General features: G+C 53.6%; 3 protein-coding genes across 8 annotated transcripts in view; all 3 read right to left on the bottom strand.

The window, feature by feature from the left end:
* Positions 1–112: 112 nt before the first annotated feature.
* Positions 113–8,237, bottom strand: UAP1 (UDP-N-acetylglucosamine pyrophosphorylase 1). The gene is given in 11 exon segments (XM_075097171.1): positions 113–676; positions 927–993; positions 3,070–3,117; positions 3,578–3,766; positions 4,200–4,343; positions 4,760–4,953; positions 6,157–6,329; positions 6,607–6,782; positions 7,607–7,811; positions 7,894–8,026; positions 8,028–8,237. Coding segments are annotated over 11 exon segments (1,617 nt in total). The 5' UTR covers positions 8,223–8,237; the 3' UTR covers positions 113–583.
* Positions 8,238–9,096: 859 nt separating this feature from the next.
* Positions 9,097–24,580, bottom strand: UHMK1 (U2AF homology motif kinase 1). Its single transcript, XM_075097170.1, has 8 exons — positions 24,174–24,580; positions 22,829–23,121; positions 19,831–20,022; positions 18,940–19,034; positions 17,926–18,002; positions 14,649–14,747; positions 13,602–13,690; positions 9,097–13,111 (listed from the first exon to the last, which is right to left on the bottom strand). The coding sequence occupies exons 1-8, from the start codon at positions 24,463–24,465 to the stop codon at positions 12,965–12,967; spliced, it is 1,284 nt and encodes a 427-aa protein (XP_074953271.1). The 5' UTR covers positions 24,466–24,580; the 3' UTR covers positions 9,097–12,964.
* Positions 24,581–25,070: 490 nt separating this feature from the next.
* NOS1AP (nitric oxide synthase 1 adaptor protein) overlaps positions 25,071–27,628 on the bottom strand; it is a 47,884-nt gene continuing 45,326 nt past the window's right edge. For all 6 annotated transcript variants that reach the window (XM_075097167.1, XM_075097163.1, XM_075097165.1 and 3 more), the window contains 2 exons: positions 27,309–27,576; positions 25,071–27,222 (listed from right to left, as the gene is read on the bottom strand). In XM_075097167.1, the coding sequence (XP_074953268.1) occupies positions 26,730–27,222; positions 27,309–27,576 (761 nt within the window). In that variant the 3' untranslated portion in view covers positions 25,071–26,729. The remainder of the gene's footprint in view (positions 27,223–27,308; positions 27,577–27,628) is intronic.

The following is a 27,628-nucleotide window of genomic DNA, read 5'->3' as shown; positions in this document are numbered from 1 at the left end:
TGCTGCTGAGCTGGGCAGAGCAGGGCACTCTGTGTGACACAGTCAGACCTCTGCCATATGAGTAGAGCCTCTGCAGAAAGCCACCATCACTAAAATAACACTAGATGACAGATAGGAGGGACTCTGAGTTTAATTGGGTGTTTCCAGTTCTGCAGTGTACAAAGGATGACCAAAAGGGAGGACATGGGCAATGACAAGGACCCTATTAAAAAAAATAGTCATGTAGATTTGAGAAAAATAAAAAATCCAGATAAACCCCAGCCCTGTACCGTAAAAATCTTCTGCATGTACAATGACTATTACTATATACATGTTTAAAAATAAATGCCTACAGCCTGGAATGCAAAGAGCAGTGCCATAGCTGTGCTTTGTGGCAGGGGAATCCATAAAGTATTTGGTTTTTAAATTAAAATATAAATAGAAGCATACAACATGCCAAGAACTGAGTGGGTTACATCCTCCTCTGCACCGGGCCAGAGCAAGCAGGATCAGCCCCTACTAGTTACAGCTATAAACCTTCATGTGTCCGAATTCCCAGCCCGCCAGGTGGGATGGGCAGCTCAGTTTGGGCACAGTGCCACCGCTACATCCCATTCTTCACCAGCTCGTGGATCCCATCCTCGTCAATAATCAAAGGTGCACGAAACTCTTGGTCCTTCACATACTTTTCCAGACCCTAAGGGAGGACAAAGCAGCTCGTTAGGAATGTACCACACATCAGGTGCTCTGCTGGCCTGCTCAGTTGCTCACAGGTAGCTCTGGTCCCCTCCCATGCTAGCGGCTTGGAGGACACTGCCTTGAAAAGCTTCACAGTGAATTCAAGTTATGCTTTCATAGCTCACCCCCTCACATGCACACCCTGCCAGCCTCCCCGCCCGCCTAGTTAATCTGCAAGGGCACCCGAGCTCTGGAGAGCCAGTACTCACTTCTCCTCCATAGGAGACAAGGGGAGAAATTTCACACTGGATTGGCAGGTCGTTTGCATCCTTCAGGCTACAGAGAAAAATAAAAAGTCAGGAGGGTTAGCCACATCCCACCAGGGGATGCGGATGGGGCCCAGAGGTCCCACAGATGCCAGCACAGAGGGCCAGAGGCTGCCTAGGGCACCAGTGGCTGCCTGCCCACGCAGACCCCATCAGCGCAGAGCTGCCCTGGGTTAGTCAAGCCTTGCGTGCTCTCCATGGAGATGCGAGCTAAAGTTTATAAACCAGCAGTGACTGAAAGGGAGGAGAGCTTTAGATGCAGCTTTAATGAGGATCTATGTGGCTTTCCGTGTGTGCAACTACAGCAGCGCCTACACCACTGGCCTGGACCACAGGCCCGCTACATTTGGTGGTGCATGCAGGCTAGTCACCCCTTCCTCCTCCTCCTCCTGCATCCTTGGGTTGATGAGAGATTCACAGCACCTTCCTCTTCAGCTACTCGCAACAGGTCTTTTTTTTAAAATTGTTTTTAATCATACTCCTTGTTTAAAGCACAACCTGAGGACACAGGGTAAGCCGGTCTGCTCGCTCAGGAAGACTCCCTGTGGCACTGCCTGCTCCTCTTGCCTTTGCCTCTTAGATCAACTGTCTCAGCTCCTCTGATCTGCACGCAAACCTGAGCTGGTGAGGACAAGAGCAGACCCATGCCAGCACTGCCTGCCACAGCCTGGCCCTGAGAACAGCCGCCGCAGCAGCGCTGCGGGACAGGGGTTCGTATGGAGTCCCTGACCCTGCTCCTGCTGCCATCAGCCTTTGCAGGACCCCCAGATGCTCCCTGGATCCAGCTGGTGGGGAAGGCAGCCATATGGAGCCAATGAGGAACCACAGCAGCACCCCAGGGTGCTCCTTCACACCTGCTTGCCACTGCAGCTGGGCAGGCATTGCAGGACATCATCTGTGACAAAGCTCCCTTCACCCAGGTCAAAGCTCCTCCCTGCTGCCGCACACTCGCTCAGCCCCCTCCTGTCCCAGCTGTGAGTAAACAAAACTCATCCATCCTAACCCAGCCCTTGCACTTGTGTTTGCCTTAGAGTCAGATTCATTTCAAGATACTAATTTTTTTAAAAATGCCATTAACTGGCAATGAAGGATAAATGTAGGATAAAGTGCATCCTTCACCCTACATTATAACTAGTGTGATGGCCTAGTTATAAGCCTCAAAGAACTTGGAGTCTTGAATTAAAAACAGAGACCCTAGGTGTATCCCACCAGAAAGTACCAGAAGATACTACTCCTGAAGGGGGGTAAAGGCCAACTAAGCAAGCTTGTTACAAGTCATGTACAACCACCAGTCCAAGTCCCAGCCGCACAGACATGCCCTGTGCCTAGAGAAGAACGCGCTGCTATTACAGAAGTTGCTTTAACACTTCTGTCAACTTTCCCGTTTACTTCTGTAAACTTTCAAGCGCTGAGCCAGAGGCTGCCCCTGGTGTCATGGTCTGGATCTTCAAAACTCAAGAGCTGAAGTCACACAAAGCACAGCTGGCCGCCTACGCTGAGATTTGCACATGCTACATCAAAGCCTGCTTGACATTTACTTAACATTTTTAATCCCGTTTCAATCAGCCTGGACGCCTTGCAGACACCAGGAGACGGCAGCTGTCTCCAGCTACGGGACAAGCCGGGATCAGTCCAGGCTGTGCTACACCATGGTGTGATGAACAGGGGAGTGGCATCGAAGGGCCGGGCCAGGCCAGGGTGTTTTCCAACAGCATCCCGCCCGTAGGTGACCTTTAGGGGCTGTGCGCGGCCAGTGGCAGGCTGCCTGCTGCCCTGCATCTGTACCCGTGGCACAAGCCCCTTCCAGTTATCCCCGCCGGCTGCCCCTGTGGAAAGGAACCCAGGAGGGAGCAGATGCTGCCTACCGCCCACCACCATGAAAAGCGGCGTTCGCAGGGTCCTGCAGTGAGACATGCCCCACGCCCAGCATGCGGTCCCGAGCCCCCTAGCCCCGTTAGTCACTACGGGCGCCTGCTCACCAGCGTGCACCCACGGCAGCAACCGCAGCCTGGCACACTGCTTCGCCTACAGCCTGTTAGTACCTAAGCACAGCCCCGCCACCATGCATGCTGCACGGTATAGTTACTTGTCATTGACATCTGCTGGGGTGGCCTCTGACCTTCCGTTTGTGACACTATGTGGGAATAAACAAGGGTTAGCAAGGGTGGGAAAAAACAGAGCAGAACACGTCTGGTATTTGCTGTTCTCCAAACAGGTGGCAGGAGGTCTCTTGGTCGTGGGATGCTACAACCTCAGCCTGGCTGCTGCATGGATCGGCTGGTGTGCTTGGATTTTGGGAAGCCACCTCCTCTCTGCACAGGCAACGCTGGCTGTGCAATGTAGACCAGCAGGATTCGGTTCACAGGTGCTGAATCAAGAAGGAAAGCTCCTGCTGACCAAGCAAACATCCCTCCTGCAGCCACTGCCTGGCCCACACCCGGCTCTGCCCCACAGACCACCTGGGAGAAGGGACTCATGGCTGGTTGCTCCAGCAATGCTGGTTTCAGTTCTGAAACGGAGAAGGGCGGGGGACTGGCCAGTGCTTTACACCCAGCTACAAAAAGCATGCAGGAGTGCTGGGAGCAGCAACTCACCGAGGGATGGCAGGGATGCGCGTGCCATTTTCATCCACAAAGTGCCCTCCCGCATTGAGAACCCAGCAGTGATGCAGGGACATCAAGGCGTGTCGGGCAGTGGTGGGGTTGTCCTTGCCGTTCTGACTGTCTGCGTTCTTCAGGGGAGAAAACTCATCCTCACGCAGCACCTCGTACACCACAAAATTCCTGGGGGGAAGTAGGGTGGGGGAGGGTCAGGTTTGGGCAACATGGCTGCTCCCTGTCACTTTGGTTTCTCCCCTGCCAGGGTGGCTGAACCAGGGCCACAGCCCACCCCGAAGCCCACACCCACAGGCTGTCCTCACAGCCACGAAGGAGGGAGGGGAGGACCTGGGCTGTAGCATCAAGCAGATGCTCCTCTGGCCCAGGAGCAGAGCTTGGCCGAGCAAGAGGCACGTAGCACCTGTCCCTCCTGCTGCTCACATCCCTGCTCATCTCGGGGCATAATCATGGCACTGCTGCTGAACAGCATGGGGACTGACATCCTGTCCTGACCCTGGGGCATTGCCAGTTGGCACAACCCTGGCACTCCCCCAGAGGCTCTCAGAGCTGCCTGAGGGAGACCCAGCAGTCTGCTGCCTGCAGAGAGAAAAGGGCTTACTTGGAAAACTGGAAGATGTCAAAGACGAACTTTTCCATCTTGATCCCGTTGGGCTTCTCAGGTTGGATCAACTGCCCTGTAGCAACGTCCACATGTGGGATCTTCTTCTCGGCTACATGGTGCTGCAGCTGCGGTTCATAAGTGCTGCAGTGGGCCAAGAAAAAGCTGTTGCTCACCTGAGCAAGGCACATCTCCAGCCCCCTGGCTCAGACATACCAGCAGGACAGCCACTCTGCCCTGACCCCCAGCTGCCTCAAGGCATGGGCAGCTCGTCCCCACAGCAGCCAGGAAGAGGATGGCCCTGCACGCCTGCGCTCTGCACCAGCAGCAAGTGGTTTGTTGGGGAAACCTTATCTCAAGGAAGGGACTGTGCAGAGAGGTAGGGGTCAGGCCACGCGTGCAGGGGCAGGGGCCAAACCCTGTGGGCCTCATCCCGGCACGCCTGCGAAGAGCTGGAGCTCAACCAGCGGAAAGCAAGGCGCAGCCAGCTGGGCAGTCAACTCTGCTCAGCACCAGTGCTCCTCCTCCGGCACGCCAGCAGCACCCCGGCAGGCCCTTACTTGACTACATCTTTGAGGAAAGTAGTGGTGAAGTAGTGATTCGCAATGTTGCCTGCATTGAAGAGCAGCCGCCCATCTGGGCCCCGTTTCTGGGCAGTGGCCAGGGAGATCTCACTGTACTCCACCACCTGGTAGACACCATCCACTCGGCACACCACGCCAACCGGCTCTGTGGGGTTGGTCTTCTCCACCACCTGCCCAAGAGGAGCACCGTCAGGGAAAGATTCCCAAATCCCTGCACTTCAGATACACCTCCCTGTATCTAACAGCCCCCATGGAGGTGTTTTCCTGCACAGGACGGCAGGGCTAAGGCAGGCATAAGGATGCTGGAGCCCTCCCCTCCCAGGTGCTTCTGGTTACAGGAGGAAGGTGAGATGGCAGGGCTGGGTGACAGGGTGTCAGGCACACCCAGAGGGCGCAGGCAGGATCTGGCACCAAGCCCACATGCAGCTGGCAGAGGGCATAGATATTTTTAGCACCCAGCCTGCACATGAACAGCCAGCTTGCCGAGCACAAGCAGGTGGCTGCTGGCTCAGCAGAGCCATCTCCCTGAACCTGACCTCCCTTTTCTTCCTCACACCCCACATAACCCCCCTCTTGTCATGAGTCCCCACAGCAAATCCCTACCCATCACTGCCACCACGGCAGGGCAGCATGCAGGGACACAAGGCTTTTTCCTTTCTGCATGCTATGGTTTATTTCCTCCTTCTCTCACTCAGGCCAGGAGGAGGAAGTGCTTTCTCTTTTCCAGCTTGCTCTCTGAAAGCTTCAAGGCTAGCAAACCCTCTCACTCATTTGCCAGAGCCAAGCCCAACTCAAACACAATCGTGTGGCCCCTTTAGCTGTTAATCCAACCTTTAAGTAAAGCTTCGGGCATGCAATGTCCTACCTGTGAGACATGGGGCTGGGCTCAGCGTCAGCAGTCAGCTGCACCCACCATGTCCTGGTCTGGTGCCCAGGACATCATGACCAGAGATGCTGGCTGCCCATGCTCCCCACAGCTGCCCGGACAACAGGTGCCCATGCTGGGTTCCCACCATGCTCCTGGTGGGAACCATGCAGCCCCACAGGGCTCCCCAGCAGCTCTTGGTCCCAGGGACTACGGGACCTGTGAGCGCTGGGCCTGTCAGTGCCATGTCTCCATGCAAGGCAGGAGGGGAGCAGTGCCAGGCAGGGGTCAGTGATGCCCCACATCCCCTGGGATGCCAGATCCAAGGGGCAGGTAAGGCTCTGGCAGCACATGCTACTGCACCAGTGAGCTCCTGGTGCTTAGTTATCCCCCATGGCTGCAGCAAGCCAGAGAAGGAAGGGTGAGCAGTCAGGGAAGCCAGGCAAGGAGCAGGACAGAGCCCACCCTGCTCCAGGGAAGCGGTGCCTGCCTGCCCCCAGAACCATACCTTGGCCCCGCAGTCTGCTCCCTTCTCCAGGCAGAACCCAATGAACCTGGGGTCAGCCACCTTCACCAAGATGTTGTCCACACAGTAGACGTGGACACTCTGCACACCCCTCCGCTCCATATCATCCACGATGCCGTGCATCCCCAGGGCCCGGTACAAGCCCCCATTGCCGTCTGCGGGGGGAACAAACCGTTGGGGCCACAGCAACACCCGGCTGTTTGCCAGCCACCCACATTCATCCTCCTTCCCCACAGAGCTGGGGTGGAGAGTCACTAGCCCGGCCATAACCCACCCTGGTCTTCCCTGCCAAGATGGACACCTCCCAGCCTGAATCACCCATGGGTCACGTCACGCCGTGGACTGCCCTATGCAGGCTCCTGCTCCAAAAGCATGGCCTCAGCACTGTGCCTCACCCCCGCGCACCCCTCCTGCCAGCTCCCAGCCACCAACCTGGTGCCATAGCAATCTTGCCCTTCTCCTCTAGCAGGATTTTCCCATCAAACCCCAGGGCGGGCAGCATGCCCTGCTGGAAGAAGATGACATTTTCCTTATTCAAGCCAAAATAGTGATGCTTCAGGAAGAACTCCTTGGTGGACTCCATAGTCCTGCCACTTGTCATGATGTACCTGCCACAGCGCATAAGAGACCCAATGAGCAGGGAGGAGAGGCAGGGTCCCACACCCCTCATCCCAAACCTGGGGAACCTCCACTTCAGCCTGTAACACTCAGGACAGGCTTCTCCCCCCCGCCCAAACATCTATAAGCATCTGACCTGCTATGGTCCCACCCCTTTGGCAAGCCAACGAAGGGCTTCACTCGTCCTTGCAACACACATCTTCAAAACCCTACCACACCCTGTGCGGTGGGGGGAGACGCAGCTGCAGCAGCCAGCTCCTGCCACAACACCAACCTCCTGCTCACCACATCACCGCAGCCCCTCGCCTTGCGTGGCTGCCGTCCCACATGATCAGCTGGCCACAGGCAACATGACACATGTTCCCAAGGGCTGTGGGGTTGAGCCTGACAAAGTGGGACCTGTCAGTGCCACCCTCTGGGCCTTGACCCACTAGCTCCAACAGGCTACGCCCATAGCAACAGCACCGGTGTCAAGAGGGTCTATGTCAACCCATGGGCCCTTGGACTGCCAAGGGGGTCTGCACCAACCTGCGGGTCCTCGGCCTGCTGATGCCAGCAGCGTCCATGCCAACCCACCAGACCTTGACCCACCAAGGCCAACCAACCAACGGGCCTTTGGCCCAGCCAGCACCAATGGAACGATACCAACCCACGGGCCCTTAAACCCACCAACACCAATGGGGTTGATGCCAACGGGGCCCCGCTGACGCCAACCCACAGGACCTCAACCCAGCAACGCCACCCCACGAGCCTCGTCCCAGCAAGGCCACCCCAGGGGCCGCTGGCCCAGCGGGGCGCAGGGCAGGGCGCTCACCAGGGTATGTGGCAGGGGGTGCCGTGCCGCTCCTCCGCCAGCTGCTGCAGCCGCCGCAGGCGCTGGGCCTGGAGGTGGAAAAGGGTCTTGCGGGAGGGCAGTCCCACGTCGCACATGCCCTTGGGGTAGGGGACGCCGAGGCGGGTGCCCTGCCCGCCGGCCAGCAGCAGCGCGGCCACCCGGTTCCCCGCGATCTCCGCCAGCCCTGCACCCGGGAGAGCAGACACGCGTGGGGCCCGCCGCGCCGGCACCGCACCACGCCGGGCCCCGCCACCCCCCGCACCTACCGCGGCTCTCCCAGCGCGGCAGCAGCCCGCGGTCACGGCAGGCGCTGCCCAGCACGTCCCGCGGCACCGGCTCCATCCGCGCGTCCAGCCCCGCCGCCGCCGCCGCCGCCGCCGCCGCCCCCCCCGCCGCCGCCGCCGCCGTCCCCGCGGGCGCGGCGGAAGAAGCGGTTGATCTCAGCCACGTCCATGTCGCGCAGCTCCGCCGCCAGCGCCCGCCGGGCCGCAGCGTCCAGCTCGGGCCAGAAGCGCAGCACGTGGCCCTGCCCGCCCGCCGCCAGCCGCTGCCCCAGCGCCGCCGTCCCAGCCGCGTCCCCCTCCGCCGCCGCCATCCCGCCCGCCGCGCGGGGCCGCCGCGCCCCCGCCGCCCCTTTATAGCCCCCCGCCGCCGCGGAGCGGCCAATGGCAGGCGGCGGCGGCGGCACGTCCCGCGCCCTGACTGGCTGCGGGCAGCCCACCCTCCCCGCCGCACCGCCAATCGGAGAGGCCGCTGCGGTGACTGCCATGGCAACGCCCGCCACGTCAGCGCGCGGCCCTTCCGCCCCGCTCCCGGGAAGGGCCGGCCGCGGCGCGTCCCGCGGGGCGGCGAGCGGGCGGGTTTTCCCGTAACAACCCCACCCCTCGCAGCTGCTTCTCCCTGCGCCCGGCCCACGCGTGAAGCGTGAAGCTGCGGCCACCGCCTGTCCCAGGGCGGGCCTTCCCGGGAGCCCCCCCGGCAGGGGGGCGGGCCCCTCGCTTCCGTCTCCCCTCCTGCAGGAAGACGGGAGGGGCACGCAGGGAAAAACCCCCAGATCCACCCAAAAAAACCACCCGACAAAAGGGCAGGCGAGGGCGCTGCAAAGGAGGAGCCCCACTTCGGAAACATTACGCCCGAACGGTGTGGAAAGCGCCCGTTCGCGGTGAGTGAGCGATGGTGCGGCGGGAGGCACAGCCCCGAGGGACCAGGAGGCGACACGGCAGGCCGTGGCCGGGCGAAGGCCACCCCAGCACTCCCACCGGGATCTTCAGCCGTGCTGGTGGGGCTGAGCAAGGGGCGACTGAGTCCCCGCAGCTGCAGGTGTCAAGCGCAAGATGCCAGCGTCACCGTGGCAGGGTCACAGCCCTGTGTCCCCCCGACAGACACCCTGGCACAGGGTGACAGAGAACTTGCTCAGCTACAAGGCATTTCACCGACAGTCCCACAAGAAAAGCATTCTGGACAACCGCTTCGTACTGAAGCATCATTTATTAATCATCTGTACCAAGCACAGATCTGCTCAGCAATGGTGCGCAATGGGATACAACAGTCAACATCGAACCCAAAGGGAGGCACGTGGTTACAGGATCCGGCACAGCAGAGGAAGCGTACTGAACCCTCTGGAAAGACAACCCGGGCGCAACGTGCTGCTCAGGCTTGGTTGTTAGGGGGCTGGAGACCAGTGAGAATAAAAATCAGGAACAGAACTAAGATGGGAGCTGACTTGTGCTTTGGCCAGTGACTTAAAAACCAGTTATCCTCCTTGCACCTATAATAGATAGGTGGAAGTGTAAAGAATGTTCTCTCTCCCTCCTTACTCCCACACAGACCGCAGTGGCAGAGGAATGACAGCTATTCTTTGATGGGCAGTGACATTTCATGTCAGATCAACTACAAAACACAAACACCACCAAGGAATTGCTGGGTGCCAGCACGTTTCCCGCTCACACACACTCCATAGGACGCAGCCCCCTGGACTGCTTCCTCCTGTGGAGGAGGGCCGGGTGCCTGCCCTGGCATCCCATCGAAGCAGCTCCAGCCATCTCTGGCTGTCTCTAGAGGTTTCCTCTTTCATCCCTTTGCTCTCCAAAGCAGATCTCTTCCTCAAAGGCAGCCTGTGGGTTTTCATGTCTAGCTGTCAGCTAGCTAGGACTGCGCAGGTCAGTGCTACACTGAGGGCTGTTTGAAAGGAGCTGTGTCAGCAGCACAGGTTGAGAAACACAGCGAGCATCTAAGTGGAAAGCCTCAACGCTTCTGCAACTCAAGCAGGCAGTAACTTGGAGATGAGGAAAGCCAGGCCCATCCAGGCACACACCGCAACAGATGCCTTGGACTGAATTACCATACACACACTTCAGATACTATCTAGAGTTAAGAAACTCACAGCTTTTAGCAGGGCTGAAACTTATGCCAAGCCACCAGTAGCTCGCTGAGACACCAGAGTGAGCTTCAACTTGATAGAAAAAAGCTTTGAAGGCAGAGGGTGAGGGATAATGATAGAATACTTCTGTTCCAAGGAGTTTCTAAACCTCCCTGTACCCCACAGCCTGCAGAGGAAAGCCAGGGGCTGGATCCAGTGACAGGACAGAGATCAGCATCTTCAATTCTTGCCAGGAGGGAAAAAAAAAAAAAAAAAAAAGCAGCTTTGGGGTTTTTGACCAGCTCAGTGCTCAAGCCTGGTCAATGAGCATCCAGAGAGAAAACGTGGTGGCAGGAGTTTGTCTTGAAGATTTATTTAGCTCCTATTAAAGCAGCTGAACAAAACCCCAGCCAAACTGGTGGAGCAGCTCTACCATGCTGCAGGAACAGGTTGCAGCTCCTCTCTAAAGATTAATCCTGGCAGAGTTCTTTATCTTTAGTTGCAAATCCAAAGCACAATTCTGACTGAGAGAGAGATATACTTGAAACACAACAGAGCAGCTCTCAGTCCTAGATGAATGCATGTGAGAACTCAAATGTGTTTACGTTCTGCACCTGCACCCTGGCATCTCCCTGTCCCGGTGCCGCAGCAGGTGACAGACCTCACACCCTGCACCGTGGAGAGCTCCCCGCGCCCCCACATGGGTTGGCACTCAGCGGGGCGGGAGCTCTTGGGTCTGCTTCTGCCAGCTGACAGGCACACAGGCAGCCAGCTTAATGCTGCTGACAAGATGGCATTCAGCACGTGAATTTCTGGGCCAAAGTGCTTTTACCCCTGCCTCAGCCCACCCCAGGGACAGGAACAACTCAGGGCTGAGGTCAGTCAATACCTACCAATACTTAAGAGTACTTTAAACACTGCTCTTCACTTAGGAAGAATCCCCACCCAGTTATCATCCAATTCTCCCCAGACACTAAAGGCGCTTCACTGCAAGGACAGTTAAATTAAAAGCAATGAATCGAACACCCCATCTACGCAAAGCTGCTTTACAGCTATGTACACCAAAATAGCATAATTCCCAGAAGTAGTCTCATCGGCAAATCACACCTTAAAACTCACTGTGGGCTTTTTTTTTTTCCTGGAAAACCTACTACCTCAAGGCAAGAGAAAAATTCAGAGATTGGTCCTTTTCTGGGGGAGCTTGGAAAGGGCCACAGTAGACAGGACTGTACACCAGCACAGAGGGGAACTCAGACTCATGAAAGGCTTAAGACATCAGATCTCCTGACATATCACACATGGTACACACAGGGCAAAAATCAAGAGGAACTTCTAAGTGCACGATTCCAGCAAGTCCAGCATCTGCAAGACACAAAACTAAACTGCAAGGTAATTCAGGTATTATTCCAGGGAAGGACAGAGACTGTTCAGGCAGCTGTCTGCAAGAATTTCACCTGGAGAAAAGAATTCACGAGGGCTCTCCTCCTCCCTGAAGCTGGTACCAGAGCTGCAAGCCAGAACACGCCAGTCCCCCTTCTAGGTAGGGCTGTTCCGCACAGCGCTCACCAGGAGCAAAGTGCCCACCCCTGCAGGGAGAGGCTGTATGGGTTCGCACACCCCTGGGAAAGAGCCACCATGTACCTCATGCCAGCAGCTGTACTAGCGAGCTTCTGCCTGTGCGTTACAGCCACATGAGCAGTGAGCTTGCTCCGGAGGGAGAAGTGATGCTGCTCGCCCAGGTTTTTTTCCCCAAAAGCATGTGGTTGTCCCTGACACTGGGAAAGACCTTCTCCTGGCCAGTCAAGTCTGATGACTGAGCGAGCCCTTTCCGTACAGGATCTCAGATTGCCTCAGGCCCTTTGTGTAACCTATGAAGGACCAAAAGTGTCAGTGCTTCTAATCTACAAGTCTAATGCATTAGCAAAACCAAAATGCACAACACAGAAAAGCCAAGCATGGGACCTACAACAGACAAATATTTGTTCTTTCTTATAAAACTCGCAGGGCAGGAGCCCTGCTGAGACACAAAGAATACTGCGTGCTATAGCACTCCTTTCCTAAAATATCACCTAAAGACGCTTACGTACTACAGATGATTTGGCATCAGAGCTAGGGAGCATCAGTGCCAGCACAGGGTATATGCTAGTAAGATGACTCCACACGACATGGTTTTCACATCACCTCAGGCTACAAAGTGCTTACAGGTTGTGTTGGGTCTGAGGCTGGCACTGCTCTGACAACAGCTATCTGCCATCAGTCCCTGCCCACCCCAAGCATACAAGCAAGTTTAGCTCACCACAGGCAGCGTCACCCGCACTGCCAAAGCCCAGCATGCCATCTGGGCCAGGTCAGAGGGTTGGCTCTTCTTGGGTCACAAAGCAGTGACAGGGTAACACTGTAGGCTCAGCAGATCTGATTTCACTGCCTTTCTCTGCTCCATGTGATATGAAGACTCAAAAGTGTTCCTGGTCTAGTTTAGAGAGGATGGTGCTTCTGGTTCTTTATTTACCATAGATATCAATAAAAGGCAGGAAAGCCTTCCTCCTCTGCACTGCAGAAGAGCACATGCATTATAGGAAAATTTAACAAAGACATCCTCTCTCCAGAGCAGTCAAATACTACAGGCAAGACTTTAAATGGTCTCATTTCAAATCTCTTAAAAGTGCTTTACCAAGATCTGCTCGGCCCCCCAGGCTCCCAGAGTCACCACTCCTGCCACCTGAGCACCTGCTGGGGCAAAGCCACACACGCAATGTAAACGAGCGAGCACAACACACACACAAGCACACGCTGAAAGCCATCCCAGCCTCCTCTGCACATCACAAAGCAGCAGTAAAGGTTTCAAAGCCCAGTTAAGTCCTTTGCATCTCTCCTTCCCAGATGACTCAAAAGCAGGGCTAGGAAGCTCTTTTTGTACATTCAACTGTAAAACACGTGAGGAAGAGGAGCAAGACAGCTCTCCTGATTGTTGCTACTGCCTACAGCAAGTTTTGGTACAGGTATCCTCTCTTATAGGCACTCAGTGGGTAAAACGTAGCCACAACAAACTTGCCATCAAAAATCTTTCCAGTCAGCATTTTTTGGGCGGCTTTGGAATCACCAGCATTTGCATATTCAACAAAGACCTGAAAGAGAGAGAGGAGAAGTAGGACATCCAGTGCAGCATGCCACCGGCCCCCTCCCACCCCTGCAAACAGGGAAACAGTTCCTGAACTAATTTTTCCCCTCTATCCTTGGTCAAGCCCAGAACAGTGAGGTAAAAAGGAAGGAGCTGCACCTCTGAACTGGAATTTCACCTCTTGCTCCTCATTTCTAAGGGCAGCATATTCGGTGAAGTGGGAGAAAGTATGATGATGCTCTACATCCTCAGTGTCTCCTCTGCCACTCATTGCTTTTCCCCTTCCCTCCCATATCCTGGCTCCCCTGCTAAAGCTGTTTGGGGACCTCCAGGTTAGGCAACCTTACATAACCAGGAAGGAACCTGTGCTGTCCTTCAAGGTAACCAGCTACTTTTAGCACTGTCATTAGCCAGGAGATTTCCAGGAGCTGAGCAGCAGTCCTGCAGCACATGGAGTATATGTGGGAACACACAGCCTCTTCCCTCCATTCACTTACTTGGCCTTTACCAGGATTCTCCTTTGGAATGAGCAAGGAAACCACCGGTCCATATTTCTGACACTCCTCCCGTATGTCTTCCAGGATATCTGAGAAAGGAAAGAGTTGGTTGTCTTTCACCTTGCAAACTAGGATGAGCCAAAAAACAAATGAAGGCCAGATGAACACATCAAGAACATTCAGTCAACAGGTAGTCTTTTCCTCTCAATTTAGAATGAACAATCAAGGGGTGGCCATGGCAGAAGCCAACACTGCTTAATGGCCACATAAGGAGATGAAGTGTCTGAACTGAGGCCTAGGAACGCAGAGCTGCAGGCAGTGAATCCCCGGCAGCAGGGCTCAGAGCACATGGACAGTACTTTTCCTTGCACAAAAAGCCCAGCCTTCCAGCCAGTAGCTAAAACTTTTGGGATTTGTGAGTGCCTTTTTTTTTTTTCCTATTGGTTACAGTGCTTGGAGGAGTGGGACTAAAGTAGCTGCTACAAACCCCTCTTTGTGTGAGGAGAACCCAGCCTTATAAACTCATATCCTCAGAGCTCTCCAGCTTTTGCTACTCACGTGGATTTGACAGCAAGCAGAAATGCAAATTCCTCCACCATGCCTTGCCACCTACCATGTATAGTTTTTGCTATAGTTTAAGAACTCTGAGATATTTCAGTTCTCTGCTGATATCTTGGATAAGTTCACCAGCAAACTTCTGAGAATCTCTGCTATGGGGCAGTAGTGTTCTGTGTGCCCAGCAGAAGCTCAGAGCCACAAACACACATTATGAGGTCTGTGAGCAATTAACCAAAGAAAATCAGAATAAACCCCGGATATTTTTAAGCTGGGATCCTTCACTACAAGCTCTGCTTTCTGTCTCTATCTTTTATTCTATTCTCTGTTGAGGCAGTTGACTCACTTGGTATCATATCTCAGCTGAGCAGCTCTTAATTTGCTGTTCTTGCACCTATTCGTTGCTCTTTTGCTTGCTCTCACATCCCCAAAGCTAAACAAAAAGCCTGAAAGATGACATTGCTTTATGGGAATTGCACAGCTTGCACCAACCTTCATATTCTTCTTCGCACTGCAGAGAAGCATCGCTTAGAACATTTAGCAGCCTCAGCACAGGCGTGGGGAGCATCACCAAATCTTCGATATGGGGAGCTGTTTCATACCCACAGAGTTAGACAAAAAAGAAAATCTAAGTCCAAATGAGCAAGAAAACAGGAAGTTGACTCAATATGCACAATCATACACAAGCACTTGCAATACAGTTTTGCTTCTCTCCACTACTACCTGCATTTACAACTTGTATTCTTCCTGTTTCCAACTTATCTTCACCTGTACAGAGACTCTTCCAAAGGGTTCAGTGTACTCTGCAATTATACTGATGCCAACACCTGAAATTGCTTTTAAGATTACAAAGCTAGCAGAAATTAAGACTAGAGTTATGTCTACTTACCTCAGATTCAGAATCTGATGTGACCTCAAGAGTTATGCTAGTTGAGCAAACTGCCCCGTACATATGGAGATGCAAGAAGATGAAAGAACTACTCTGCAACCTGCCTCTCCTGTTACTGCTACCAGACAAGCTGAAAACAGGCTGGCCAGCTTCTGTAGCTCCAATTCTTAAGTTATACTAAGACACAAGCCTCATCTCTCTCTAGGATATCCTTCCGTTCTTCCCTAAACACCATATAACTCCTGCCCCCACTTCGAAATCCAACTGCAATGCACTGTTTGAAGACCACCACACAATTTTGCAACAGAAATGGGGAACGCTGGATTAGTTACTTAAGCAATCCAGTTCTATAGAATAAGGCATGGCCACAAGAGGGTGGCCACAAGGTAGGTAAGCAGTGATCCCGTGAACAACTTTACAGGAGCAGAAACAAAACTTGCTGCCATGGGGCACTAAAAACAGGCAGTTCCAGGATGGTCTGGAACAGCGTAGCATGAATAACTACTGTGGAAGGAGGAAAGAGTCAAGGTGGACAAACTACGAGAGTCACATCTAAGAGGACACCCATTCCTCTAGAAACTCAAAGCAGCAGGGACAGTGTCGCTTCTCCAGGGACGAAAGCTTGATTTCATGTTCCTGAAAGGCACTGGCAGTCCAGTCATGAATTTAAGATCTGGGAGCCCAACTTGCAGCACTTGGAGAGTGCTAATGTTTTTATTTGTATTGGCAGCTACAGTAGCCAAATGCAATAGCAGTACCTCATAGTTCTCACACCTGACAGTGAGAGAGAGAAATGGGAGGGAATGGCTCCAGTTTTCCAGTCTGAGCTTTCTGACTACGTTTGCAAAGATAGCAGGCTATTATTTCCTTGGAAATACTTTTCCAAGCTAAGCATACAATACGTATGAGGGAGCTGATGTCTCTGCCACGCACAGACAGAGGACATTGATTTCCTAGTGCAAGAGAAGACGATAAGCAAGCACACATGCTATAAATCTCCTCCTGTCTGACAGGGAAGAGTCCTTACAAAAAGCTTAGAGGATGAAAGGCCTTATCAGTCTAGACAATGCCCAGAGTGTTCAGGGACAGCCCTTTGAAGAAAGGTGCTGCATTCAGATAACCAGGCATGTTCCAGCTCCATGTAAACCTCTGGGACTGTTCTTCCACAGGATTGTTGGCAATCAAGAGACAACACCAGATGAACCAGGGACTGAAAGAACAATTAAGTGTTGCCTCAGTCTTATACGCTGCCCTTTTATTCAAGTAAGTCTGTCCTTCGTTTCACATGTCTTTTTTCAGAGAGGGAGACAAACCAACCCCTATGACTCAGAGCTACCTGGTCTTCCTGTAACCAAGTGACAAATGTGTATCTTGCAATACTCTCTGCCCTAGGAGGTACTTTCTGCCCAGCCCCTCTGCTCTTCTTCAAAGTGCCAAGTGATACCAACCACAATGACAACAGAGGGCTGCAGCCTGCAAGCAACTCAGAAAAGAAGCTGATGAACTGGAAAGTCAAAACTTGGCTGTAAATGCCAAGGAAAGTCATTCTCAGCTGTCTCTGCTTGAAACAGAACCACCATGTCCAAGTGAAAGGCAATGACAGATCATGTTTTGGCTTCCCAGGAAAGCAACAGTAAATGCTTCTTTGTGCAGACAAGCTTATGTACAAGTTTGGCAAAGAAGAGAAGCAGCAACTAAGAAAAATTGAAGCTGTTTTATAAACTTCTACCACTAACCACAGAAGCACCTTCCTAGGTACAGTTAGAGGTCTGTGTGTTTAAAACTAGACCAGAAAGCACTGCCAATACACTATTCCCTCTGCTCTAAAGCTACACTAGCTGCAACATTCAGCTCCTTCCACGGAAGGTGGCTTTGATTACAACAGTCCCAGTTTCTGAGATGCATGAGAAGTTTGAAAACAGGAACAAGTTTGTTACCTTTGCCTAACAGACAGAAACACCAGTATCTTGATGGGACCTCAAGAGGCATTACTTAACCTTCACTGCAAGGTAATCCAATCGGCTTAAGAAAAGCAGGGCTGAGATTCAAGGGAAAATGCTAGCCCAGCCAGAAGCTGGATGCCTGAAGCATTACTTTATGCTGCAGAAAAGCTGGACGCAAAGCTTTTGGTGTTCCTGAAAGCCGACAAGCTCTGGAGAATACTATTGTGTTGCTTTTGGAACAGAAAACAGGGAGGGATACAAGCCTGAACAGGGTGGTTTCAGCCCATCTTTCGCTGACAGCCTGCAACCCACGTGGGGGGGTCCTGGGTAAACATCACCATTTTATTAAATTGAAGAGAAAGTGCCAGATCAAAGTGACAGTGACATCTGTCTGTGACCTGCCACACATGCACCAGAAGAGGCAGGCCAGTCACTGCAAAAATAAGCTCGCCCCAACGAGAACACACTGGGATTATTCAACCTGTGCAGAGGAGGCAGCAGCAGATGTTACCACCAGCCACTGCCATAGTCACTCACATTCCTGGCTTTAGAACTGGGGAACTCTTGGCATAAGAAGAGCCATCCACTCACCATAAACAGCACTGCACCCTTCAAAAGCACCTTAACGGTCACAATATTAGGTATGTTAGTTATTTCTGTCCCCTCAGATGAACGCTGCTGCCAAGACACTCTTTGTCAGAATTTACCGGGAGTCCAACCAGGGAAAAGCAACAGCCTGCAGGGCTAGAGGGGCAGGGCAGCACTGAGAGCACAGGCATCGCTCTGACCTGCCTGCTGCGGTACCGCAGAGGGCTGGTGAGCACTGCAAAGGAGCAGCAACGAGGCCAGAACCAGAAACTACACAATTTAACTGCACTCTGTGCTGCTTCCAGTACATGCTGAGAAAGCCACGAGCAGGGAGATGTGCACAGCTTACCAAAGGGAATGCTGAAGAATGGGCTGCATAAAGCCTTCTCAGCGGAGGCTCGTTTTCCTTGGTCACAATGAAGCATGCTGGAAGAGAAGACACCCTTATGCTCTTTCATGTGACATTCCTGCATCGACAAATTCAACTCAGGATGGAAGCCACTACAGAGGAATACCTTATCTTTGGGGTGCTTACGGTACAAGGAGAAGAGTTAGAAGCACGTCTTCCAACTGACAGCTGAAGCACACCAGAAGGATCCCATGAAAGCATTTTGGGTACATGGTACAGTAGGCTTTCCTTCTGGATGTCTCTCAGCACCAAATGATGGAAGTTGCCCACTTACAAGTTCACAAGGAAGATGGCATGTTCCAGCTCCACCTCCCCAGGCTATTCAGCCCACATCTCAGGCACACATGCAGCCTCACGAAAGCAATCACATTCCAAGGAGCTCCCACACCTTTCCGCAAACGGGATTCAAAGCAGCTAATAGCTGAGGGCTTGTCTGAGAACATCTCCCGCTTGGCTTTACCAGTGGCTCCTGATGCTATTTCTGCCAAGCTGTGTCCTCATTCACTCTGTAGCCTCAAGAGCAGAGTCAGAGGACAGCATAAACAATCCCCTCAGCAGACCTTTCAGTAGACAGTTGCACAAGTGCATCTGAATCTTGACAGTAGCAGAGAAGCAGCACTGTCTGACCCTCTCTCATTTCTGACAACACTCCCCTAAAGCAGCAAAGTCTCCGGTTTTCTCCAAATAAAACCTCACTGGCAGGAAGTGCAAAGCACTGAAACAGCAAATGATGAACATAATGACTGATATTCTTCATGTGCTTACTCCAAACTGCGCCAAAATCAGAGAAGCTGAAGCATCTCTGCTAATGCTTGCGCTAGTTACTAGCAGGGAATTTTTTTTTTAAAAGAAAAATAAAAAAACATTCAGTGTGGGCTCTAAGTTACCAAGAGCAAGGCATGAGACTTTACAGAGCACATCTTTAAGGAACAGTTAGTAAATATGGTAAGATACCTTTTGATAAGGTCTCTGAGGTGATAAGCTGGAATGGCTGAATTTACCACCCCTTCACTGGCAAATATGCGATCAATGATGGCAGAACTGTTTGTCTGGAAAGAGAAAGAAAGAGTGCTTTGGGCAGAAAGAAAAGACCAATGCAAAGCTTGCAATAACCCATCATTTTCTGGACTGGATGCAGAGGGCTCTGGTACCGTGGCATTTTGTCAGAGATCCCCAGTGCTCCAGCCTCACATGTTAAGCCAGCATGCCCATGTCAGATATAGTTTTTCCCATTTGCCTGTGTGAAAGCTGGAAATTTCCATGCGCAAGCAAATTTTCTGTTACCGTTACTGTGGACATTATGATGCCGAAAAGATACTCTTACTAGGAAGGGGAACACAAAACAAAATTATTTAATGCAGGACAGAGGCAGGCTCCAGGCTCACAACACAGAGCCCTCCTCTTGTTTTCTCAGGATACAGACTTACGAGAAGATCCCCACATTAGAGCTAATGCTAGACTAAAATCAGCAAATAATTCCTCTGTCATTGTGCTGCTGAACTAGCTGGCAGCCATCAGCCATCCATTTCATTCTGCCTTCTGTGCCACGCTATAGACAGTGCAACTCACCTCCCAGATCTTGGCAAGACACAGGCTCCAAACATAGACTCCTGGAGCCCTCAGCTTTCAGTAACCTGAACACAGGCAGCATTCAGACACGCCAGTCCCACAGGGCAGGCAGGTCTTTAAGGGTCTGGAACCTTAATTCTCAAGGCAATAGGATTAGAGAAACATCCTGGAAACAGTCTCTAGTTGCCAGGCACTGCCTCACAAATCCAGGTTACAACAAGAAGCAGGATGACTCGTTCGGTGCAAGCACGATTGCCTGAAGCAGCTCTCACTCACCTTCCATTCCTGAGATTGGACTGTATGTTTCAGTTTCATTCCTGAGAACATTTCCAGTAAAACAATTCCCAGACTCCACAGATCCACAGCAGAGGTACACTCTGTCTCACTCTGGAGCCCTGCCTGTGCCAGGCAGTTCTGCAGTTCTGCCTCTGGAGCCCGATACCCGTCTGTTTGAATATATTTCACATCCTATGGAAGATCAAACACACACAAAGTTAACTTTGAATATTCAGTTCTATCCTTAAATCAATTCACAGAGGCCCTTCCAAATGGGTCACTAAAATACTATTGTTAAATTGACAGAAAGTATTGCACAGCCAGTCATGTTAGGCAGGCCGTTCAACTCCCTATACTGCTGTGTTCATGAGGAAAAAAACAAGACTGTCTGGAAAAGAAAACATCTCCTAGCAAGACAGCAGGCATCCCACTAACACCTGATCTCTCTGGAAGACACCACTGCTGGGAAGAAGAGGCTGGATGTCACTGCTGACTGGCCCATTAACCTCTCATAATCGCAGAAGATGCTAGAAGTTTCAGGATAAGGGTCGAACACCCATAACATGTTCCCACGTCAGCTACGAGAGCACAAACAGCCCAGTCTGAACACTGAGGATCAGTAACAGCTGCCATTATTCAAGTACTGATGCTCTCTGGAGCAAAACGTTAAAACAATGAAGCAGGCACCTACTGCTTAGACAAGGAAATTATCAAAAGTGCCTCCCACACACCTCTTCCTTCCCTCCCTTGCAGCCAGAAGTGCTGCAGCAATCAGTACCTGCCCAGCTGCCATGACTGGCAAGAGTAAAATAAAATGTCCATGCACTTCCTGCTTAAAAGAAATCAGGAAATTACAGAATCACACAAGTGCTGTCTGGAGGGGCTGCTCTGAAGGTCTCCAGTCCAGCCTCCTTCTCTCAACCAATACCTGATCAGTCAGTTGTGGCTTTGTCTAGCCAAGTCTTGTAAGTGTCCAAAGACAAACTGCATGCTGTGCCTTTTTAACACGGGACGGCTCAATTTAGACACACTGATGTGACTCAAGGAATGACAGAATATGTAACTCTACTTCCTGGATAAAGCACAGGACTGGGAATTCTTACCAGGGGAATATACTCAAACCAAAATTATCTGGTTCTCTGACTGAAAATAAAGTTGACAAAAGACGTTTTCAGGCAACAGAGCTCAAAAGTGTTTTATGAACTTAAAAAAAGATACACAAATTGCTCATCAATGTCCCTCCCTCTATCAGCAAAGAGCAGAACCTCTAGCATGGCAAAAGCAGCAGTTTAGCAGTCCCACCAAACAACATTTAGAGATAGAGAAAACTTGTGGTCAATGCCACCAGCAAAAATTGCGAGATGGAATTTCACTCCTACCATCTAAAGCATTTTGAGAGATGTAAGTGGCTGAGACCTTGCTCTATGCACAGCCATTCTCTGTTAAACAGTAACAGCAGGAAAAGTTATGCAAGGGCAAGCTCGGCAGAGTTGTCACAAATAAAAGTAGTGTAGTCTTGACTCAGATAAGCATGAACATACGCTGCTGCCCAAGGCAGGAGGGGGTGGGGGGTGAAGGGAAGCTGATACCCGGTGCACATTCAAAACAGGGTCAGAAGGTACACCTGCATAGCCAGCATATTTCTGAGAATGGGCAAAGGAAACTCAGCCCGAAGAAAGCAGATTGGAAGGAACCACAGAAGCAAATAAAACACCTAATGAACTATTATGAGGCAACTCACAGAGCAAGCAGCAAAACACAGACCTGAATTTAAAAAAATAAATATCTGCATTAGACACAGGATACCAGGGGAATGTTTTTTGCTGATAGACAGCAACAGATTAGCAGCCAAACCAGTGTTCAGCCAAGAACATGGGAGAACTGAAAACAACATGGAGCAGTTAAGAAGTACAAACATTTAAAACAGCTCCTGTACCAAGAATTCAGAGACAGGTCACCCACAAAATCCTGTGATATTCGCAGATCAGTGGGCTCTACCATCAGTACCAGGTAAACCAGTAAAAAAGTACACGAACTTAAAACCTCTAAATGAGTGCATGGAACAGGGGCAAGCCAGGACAATGTCTGCACAGAAAAGTCATAGCTCATTTACCAGACTTACTGCCCATCACCCCGTGATGAAATGCAAATTTGTGAAGAGGCTACCTGATGAAAAATCTTTACCAGTACCCCTCACAGGCTGCTTCTGAGAGAAGCAGGGGTCAAAGGAAACCCTATCAAGCCAAAAGCAGAACATCTTGAGGTTCTCTCCTTTCATCAGAGGCCATGTGAGAGAATAAAAAGGGCAAGAACAAACTTACAAAAGCCAGTATTACCAAAACAAAAAAGTGACAGCATGAAGAGGGAGCGAAAGTCCAGCAAACAGGAAAAGCAGAGCAGATCAGGCAGAGATCTGTTGGTGTCAGTAAAGAACAGAGACTACCTACTCACAGCCAGCCAGAGCATGGGCTTTCGTCAACTCAATGACATGGGAAAGAAACATCCAAGCTTACTGAAAAAGGAAAACTGCTGAAGATAAGATGAATGTAAAGACAAGCACAAGGACACTGCCAGAGATAACAATACTGACTAGGGAGGCTGATGGTGAAGCCTGGATTATGACCACATACGATAAGGAATGATAAAAGGAAATTCTACAGATTTGGGTGCTCCCAGTCGTCTGACCACATAAAAAGTAGCATACTTTCCAGGAAGCTGAGACACCACTTTTTTCAGTGCATCATTAACTTTGGAATTCGTTGTCATGTGTAGCACAAAGGCTAAGATATCAACAGAAACCAGAGACATTCAAGGAGAATGGGAACACAAGCTTCTATTTCTGTGGCCAGACAACATTTTAGCCTTTTCCAGGAAACCCTCAGCATCAGCTCAGCTAGTACTCTGATCAGGTCACGTTGAGTCTTACACTCATGAGCCAAAAGCATCACAGACCCACACAACACAGAGCCAACTGCTCTGAGAGCAGCACGTTCCAAACCTGATTCCCCTCTTTGAAGCTAAGTCCAAAGTCAATGAGCTTAAAGCACTCCTCCTCTGCGCTCCACAGGATGTTGCGTGGCTTGAGGTCTGCGTGCACGTAGCCCTTGTGGTGCAGAAATGCCAGGGCTTCAAGAACATCTCGGGCGCAGTGCTGGATCATCCACATGGAGCAGCCCTGGTTGCTGGAGTGCAGCAGCAGCTCTGACACGCTGATGTCCAGCAGCTCCAGCAGGAGACAGCGAGACGGGCCATTCGCAGAGTAGTGGTTGGTGAACACGCCGTACAGCGTCACTATGGTGAGACGCATTGACAGGTATTGGTAACTAGCAATTACAGAGTCATCAGGCTCCACCGCTCTCCACTACTGCCCAGAAGACCACAAAAGCTGCAGGAGGCAGCTCATCTGTCCTACAGAGCATGATGTTCAGAGAGATGGAGAACCAAACTTCAGAGGGAAGCAGCAGGGGAAAAGCAGCCATGTCACCCCTCTGGGCTTTGGCAGACAGGCTGGTCTCACGACGCCCCGCCAGGCCCCACTAAAGCAACAGGGCTGGGCACTCCTGCTCAGGACAGTCTCTAGAACATGGATAAGCAGATCCTAGTGGGTAAAATGGAGGTAGTACCACTCTTTTTGGGACATCTGCAACCTCCTCTTGTATGTGTCTAGGTGTATTACAGCATTAAAAAGCATTTCTCACAGACAAAAAAAAAAAACCAGCACTGAGAGAACCTGGGGGCTTCCAGCAGCCGCCTCCAACAGGCAGGCTTCCTCACTTCCCAAGCCCACTCCCACCCACGCAGAGAGTCCAGGGGCTCCTGCCAGAGCCAGGCAGGCTGGTGGGCAGGCCCTCTGGGCAGCACAGCTCTTGCCAGAGCTGCTCAGGCAGCCCTGCCTAACACAGGACTTAGGACTCCCCTGCCTGGGGCAACCTGCTCTGCCCAGCCCGGGGAGGTGACCTGCGGGCCCCCAGCCCAGGGATGGGGTGGGGTCAGGACCTGCCCCACGCGGGTACCAGGGAGCACACACTGCAGGGGTGCTGCTTTGGGGTCTCTGGGCCCAGGGGCTTCAAACCTGCCCACCCAGGGCTGCCAACCCGAGGGGCACGTCGGTCTGGGAGCCGCTAGCCCTGCCTGTGGGGGCCAGTTCGGGAGCGAGGGAACCCGGATTCCCAAAGGGGTCGGGGGTTCCCCTCCCGGTTTGGAGACAGCAGTTTGCCCTGGGGAGACTGTCTTTTTTTTTTTTTTTTTTGGGGGGGGGGGGGGGGGAAGGGGGGTGGTATCCCCGGGATGAGGGGTGCCTGCGGGGGATTAGAGGCGGTGGGGGTCACCGGGGGTGCCGTTACCGATGTTGCGGTGCCCGCGGAGCTGCTCGAGCGCGGCGCGCTCCTTGCGGAAGCCGTACTCGGCGCAGTCGGCAGCGGGCGGGCGGGCGCCGGGGCGGCGCGCGGGGCCAGGCCGCGGCGGGGGCGGCACGAACTCCTTAACGGCACCGGGGGGGGCCCGCGGATCCCCACAGCAGCGCACCCGGTAGACGGAGGCCGAGGAGCCGCTGCCCAGCGGCGCCTGCACCTCCCACAGCCGGCCCAGCGCCTCCAGCAGCAGCGGCGGCGCCGCGCCCCACACACACCCCGACATGGCGCCGTCCCCGCCTCACATCACCCCCCCGCCGCTGCCCCGCCGCCGCCGCCGCGCGATCGGCCCCGCTACCGGCCTCGCCCCCCGCCGCGCTCCGGCCGCCATGACACCGGAAACGGGGCGGGGCGGCGGCAGCACCGCCCGGCGGCCACTCCCCTCCCGCGGCGCTGGGCGGGCCTCGCGTGAGTCACGTCCCCTCAGCCCGGGCACCGACGGGGGGGTCCCGGCCCCTCAGTGCTGAGCACAGCGGGGCAGCCATGTCACCCCCCTCAGTCCCGGACACCGCCAAACTCCCGAGCGTCCCTCAGCCCCCCGTGGCCGTGCCACTGGGCCCGGCTGCCGGCCTGGGGGGCCCTTTGCCGGCGTCAGGCCTCCAGCAGTGCTTTTGGGGGATACCTGCTTTAACACCGCAGATCACCCCAGCAAGTCTGGCGCTGGAGGGCGGCCTCCCCAGCACCCCTCAGCTGCACAGGGCTGCTGCCTCACTCTGCTCTGCAGACCCCATGCAAGAGCATCCAGCAGGTCCCCGGCCTCATCAAGGGGCTTCAGGGCTTTGCCACGCTGGTGCAGACGGTCCCCTCCCATCAAGGGCCTGCTACGTGTCAGTGGGTAAAAAAAAACTCAAACATTTATTGTGCAATCTGCATCTTTTGTCCCAAACTACACACACACACTGTAGACAACATAAATATAGGGACCGGACCAGCAGTGAGGTTCCCTTGTGATCAGCAGGGTTGGAAGATGCTGGTTCCTCAAAGAAGGGCTATAAACCCTAGTTTCCATCAACATATACAATGCAGTTTAGGTCTATGCAGCATACGCATATACATACTCATATAGATTTCTGTTTGTGGGGTGGCATCGGCCATGCACAGTATAATCACATTTTACACAGGGTGCGTTATACCTCAGCACCGACTGCCAGCTGACCACAGGTTCCACACAGCTCTGGCATCTCCTTCGCTCTCGAGCAGGGCCACCCGGGGGCCAAGCACAGCAAAGCCCTGGCACTGCTACAGCACCCGCCGTGCCAATGGGTAAGGAGGCATGGTGGCTGCTACAGGGGCAAAGGGATCTCTCAGGCCCATGGCCTCCTTCCATCAGCAGGTCCACAATGCGGTGGAAGACATTTCTCCAGCCCAACTGCCCTGTCTGGCCAAGAGGAGCTGGGAACAAAGGTGCCCCATCCATGAGCCCCTAGCCTCCTCCAGCCCAAAACTGGTCTTTGGAGCCTTTCCTCTCAAAACCACCTTCGTGGTGAGGATGCACATAAAAGCTCTAAGCAAAGTGACATCTTGTGGCTACTTTCTTGCACCCGCCCAAAGGTCTACAGGCTGCTTAACCTCTCCTGTAATTCATAGGGAAACAATCATAGAGCAGTATCAGAGGAGCACGTGGCTGCTTGTCTCCCGGTCTCACAAAAACGTCACCATTCCAGGAAATAAAGAACAGAGGCGCTGGCACTCATGGAGTGGGCTGCCTGCCTGGGCAGGTCAGTCTGGTCCATGGTGGCTTGTGCGAGACCAGGAAACAAGCAGAAGGTGAAGGGAAGTCTCTCAGAGGGAGCTCGACTCCCCACCAGAGCACACTGGCCAGCAAATGTGTGGCCTCAGGCATCCAGCCCTGTGCCCCACCACAGCCTGCGCCATGAGTGGGTCTTCTGTGGCTGGGGCTCTGGTGCAAAGAGAGATGGCACTGGGAGGACTAACACCAAGGGGCTGACACCTAGAGAAGGCCTTGGGGATGTCTGCCATCCCAGTGCTGGGTGAACCCGCTGGCACACGGGACAAGGTATCTCAGCAAGCACACGATGTAAGCTCGGACGTGCTCCGTGCCAGGACAGCCAGCCCAGACGTGGGGAATCATGGGGGACACTTGCCCCAGCAGAGCTGACAGTGGCAGGGGGGGCAGGCTGGCATTCTTACACCCCCACACAAGGACCGAAGCTGCTGAGTAAGACCACCCTCAGTCCCCAGCTCAGCGTGGCCCTGGCTGCAGACAGGATGGGAGCTTTGCAATGACGAGTGAACAGGCCAAGGATGGAGCTGCAGAAGCTGTGGCAGGACAGGCTGTGCCACTCCTGGGAATCTGGGGAGAAATGGGGTGTCATGGCTCCCCACACCCCATGCTGGGGCAAGCAATGGCTTCTGCCACGCTGGGGCTCCCCCCACTCCAAAATAATGACCCCAAAAATGACAAGTGGCAGTGTGAGACATGTTTGGGAGAGCCAGCCCCCACGGTGCCCCGTCATGGCTCCCCTGCTGCTACTCGAAGGACAGCAGGTCAGGATGAGGCCCCTCCACCTCCCGGCCAGGGGCACATGGCTCTGTCAGCCCTGCACTCCCCGGCAGCTCATGCTCCAATGCTGGTCTCCGGGAGGCCTTCTCTGTGCAGGGTGAGGTCTCAGTGGTCACCTCTCCTGCTCGCCAGTGGCCCTCCAGGCTGCCCTTATGGATGAGGTCAGGCACAGGGAGGGCAGAGGTGGGCTGGTCCCCACTCAGCTCTGGGGTACCGGTCATGCTGGGGAACCCAGGGCATTCTGGAGGGGATGGGTCCCTCATCCTCGGCCACTCCTCTGGGGGGTTGGGGTGGGCTGCAGGCAGCTCGGGAGGCTCCTCGGTGCTGGTCCTTGGGCTAGTCCCTGCTGGGTGCGGCGCAATTAGCATGTCCTGCGGGGTCTTCAGGGCACGTGGCGTCCGCTTCTTGGCGACAGGGGGCGGGGGTTCCAGCCGAGGGAAGGTGTCCAGCCCCACAGCCCTGCAAGCACAGAGGAGCAGTGACACGCAGCCTCACGCTGGGGACCCTCCACCCTGTCCCAACAGTCCCGCTTCAGGGACACTCACCCATCCTCGCTGGCTGGCTGTCCTGTACCCAGCATGGCCCCGGCGCTGGCATTCACCTCCATCACCCCGACACTGGGGAGGCCGGCCGGCTCCTTGCGGCGCAGGAGGTCGTTCACCTTGGCCCCCACAGCCTTGCTCAGGTTGCGGAGGTGCTGGCTGCCAGCGGGTCGGGAGGGCTGCAGCGGGGCACCTGCTGTGGTGGGGACATGCTGTGGCCGCAGGGTGGGTGCTGTGCTGGCACTGGCATTCTCAAACATGCTCTGGTCCACTGGCGGGGGAAAGAGAATAGAGAGGGGATGTGAGCTGGGCTGGAGGGAGGA

The sequence above is a fragment of the Phalacrocorax aristotelis genome, chromosome 6 (genome assembly GCF_949628215.1).
Source record: "Phalacrocorax aristotelis chromosome 6, bGulAri2.1, whole genome shotgun sequence".
NCBI classification, from domain to species: domain Eukaryota; kingdom Metazoa; phylum Chordata; class Aves; order Suliformes; family Phalacrocoracidae; genus Phalacrocorax; species Phalacrocorax aristotelis.
The sequence above is the reverse complement of the archived record's forward strand: the minus strand, read 5'-3'. Positions and strand labels throughout refer to the sequence as shown.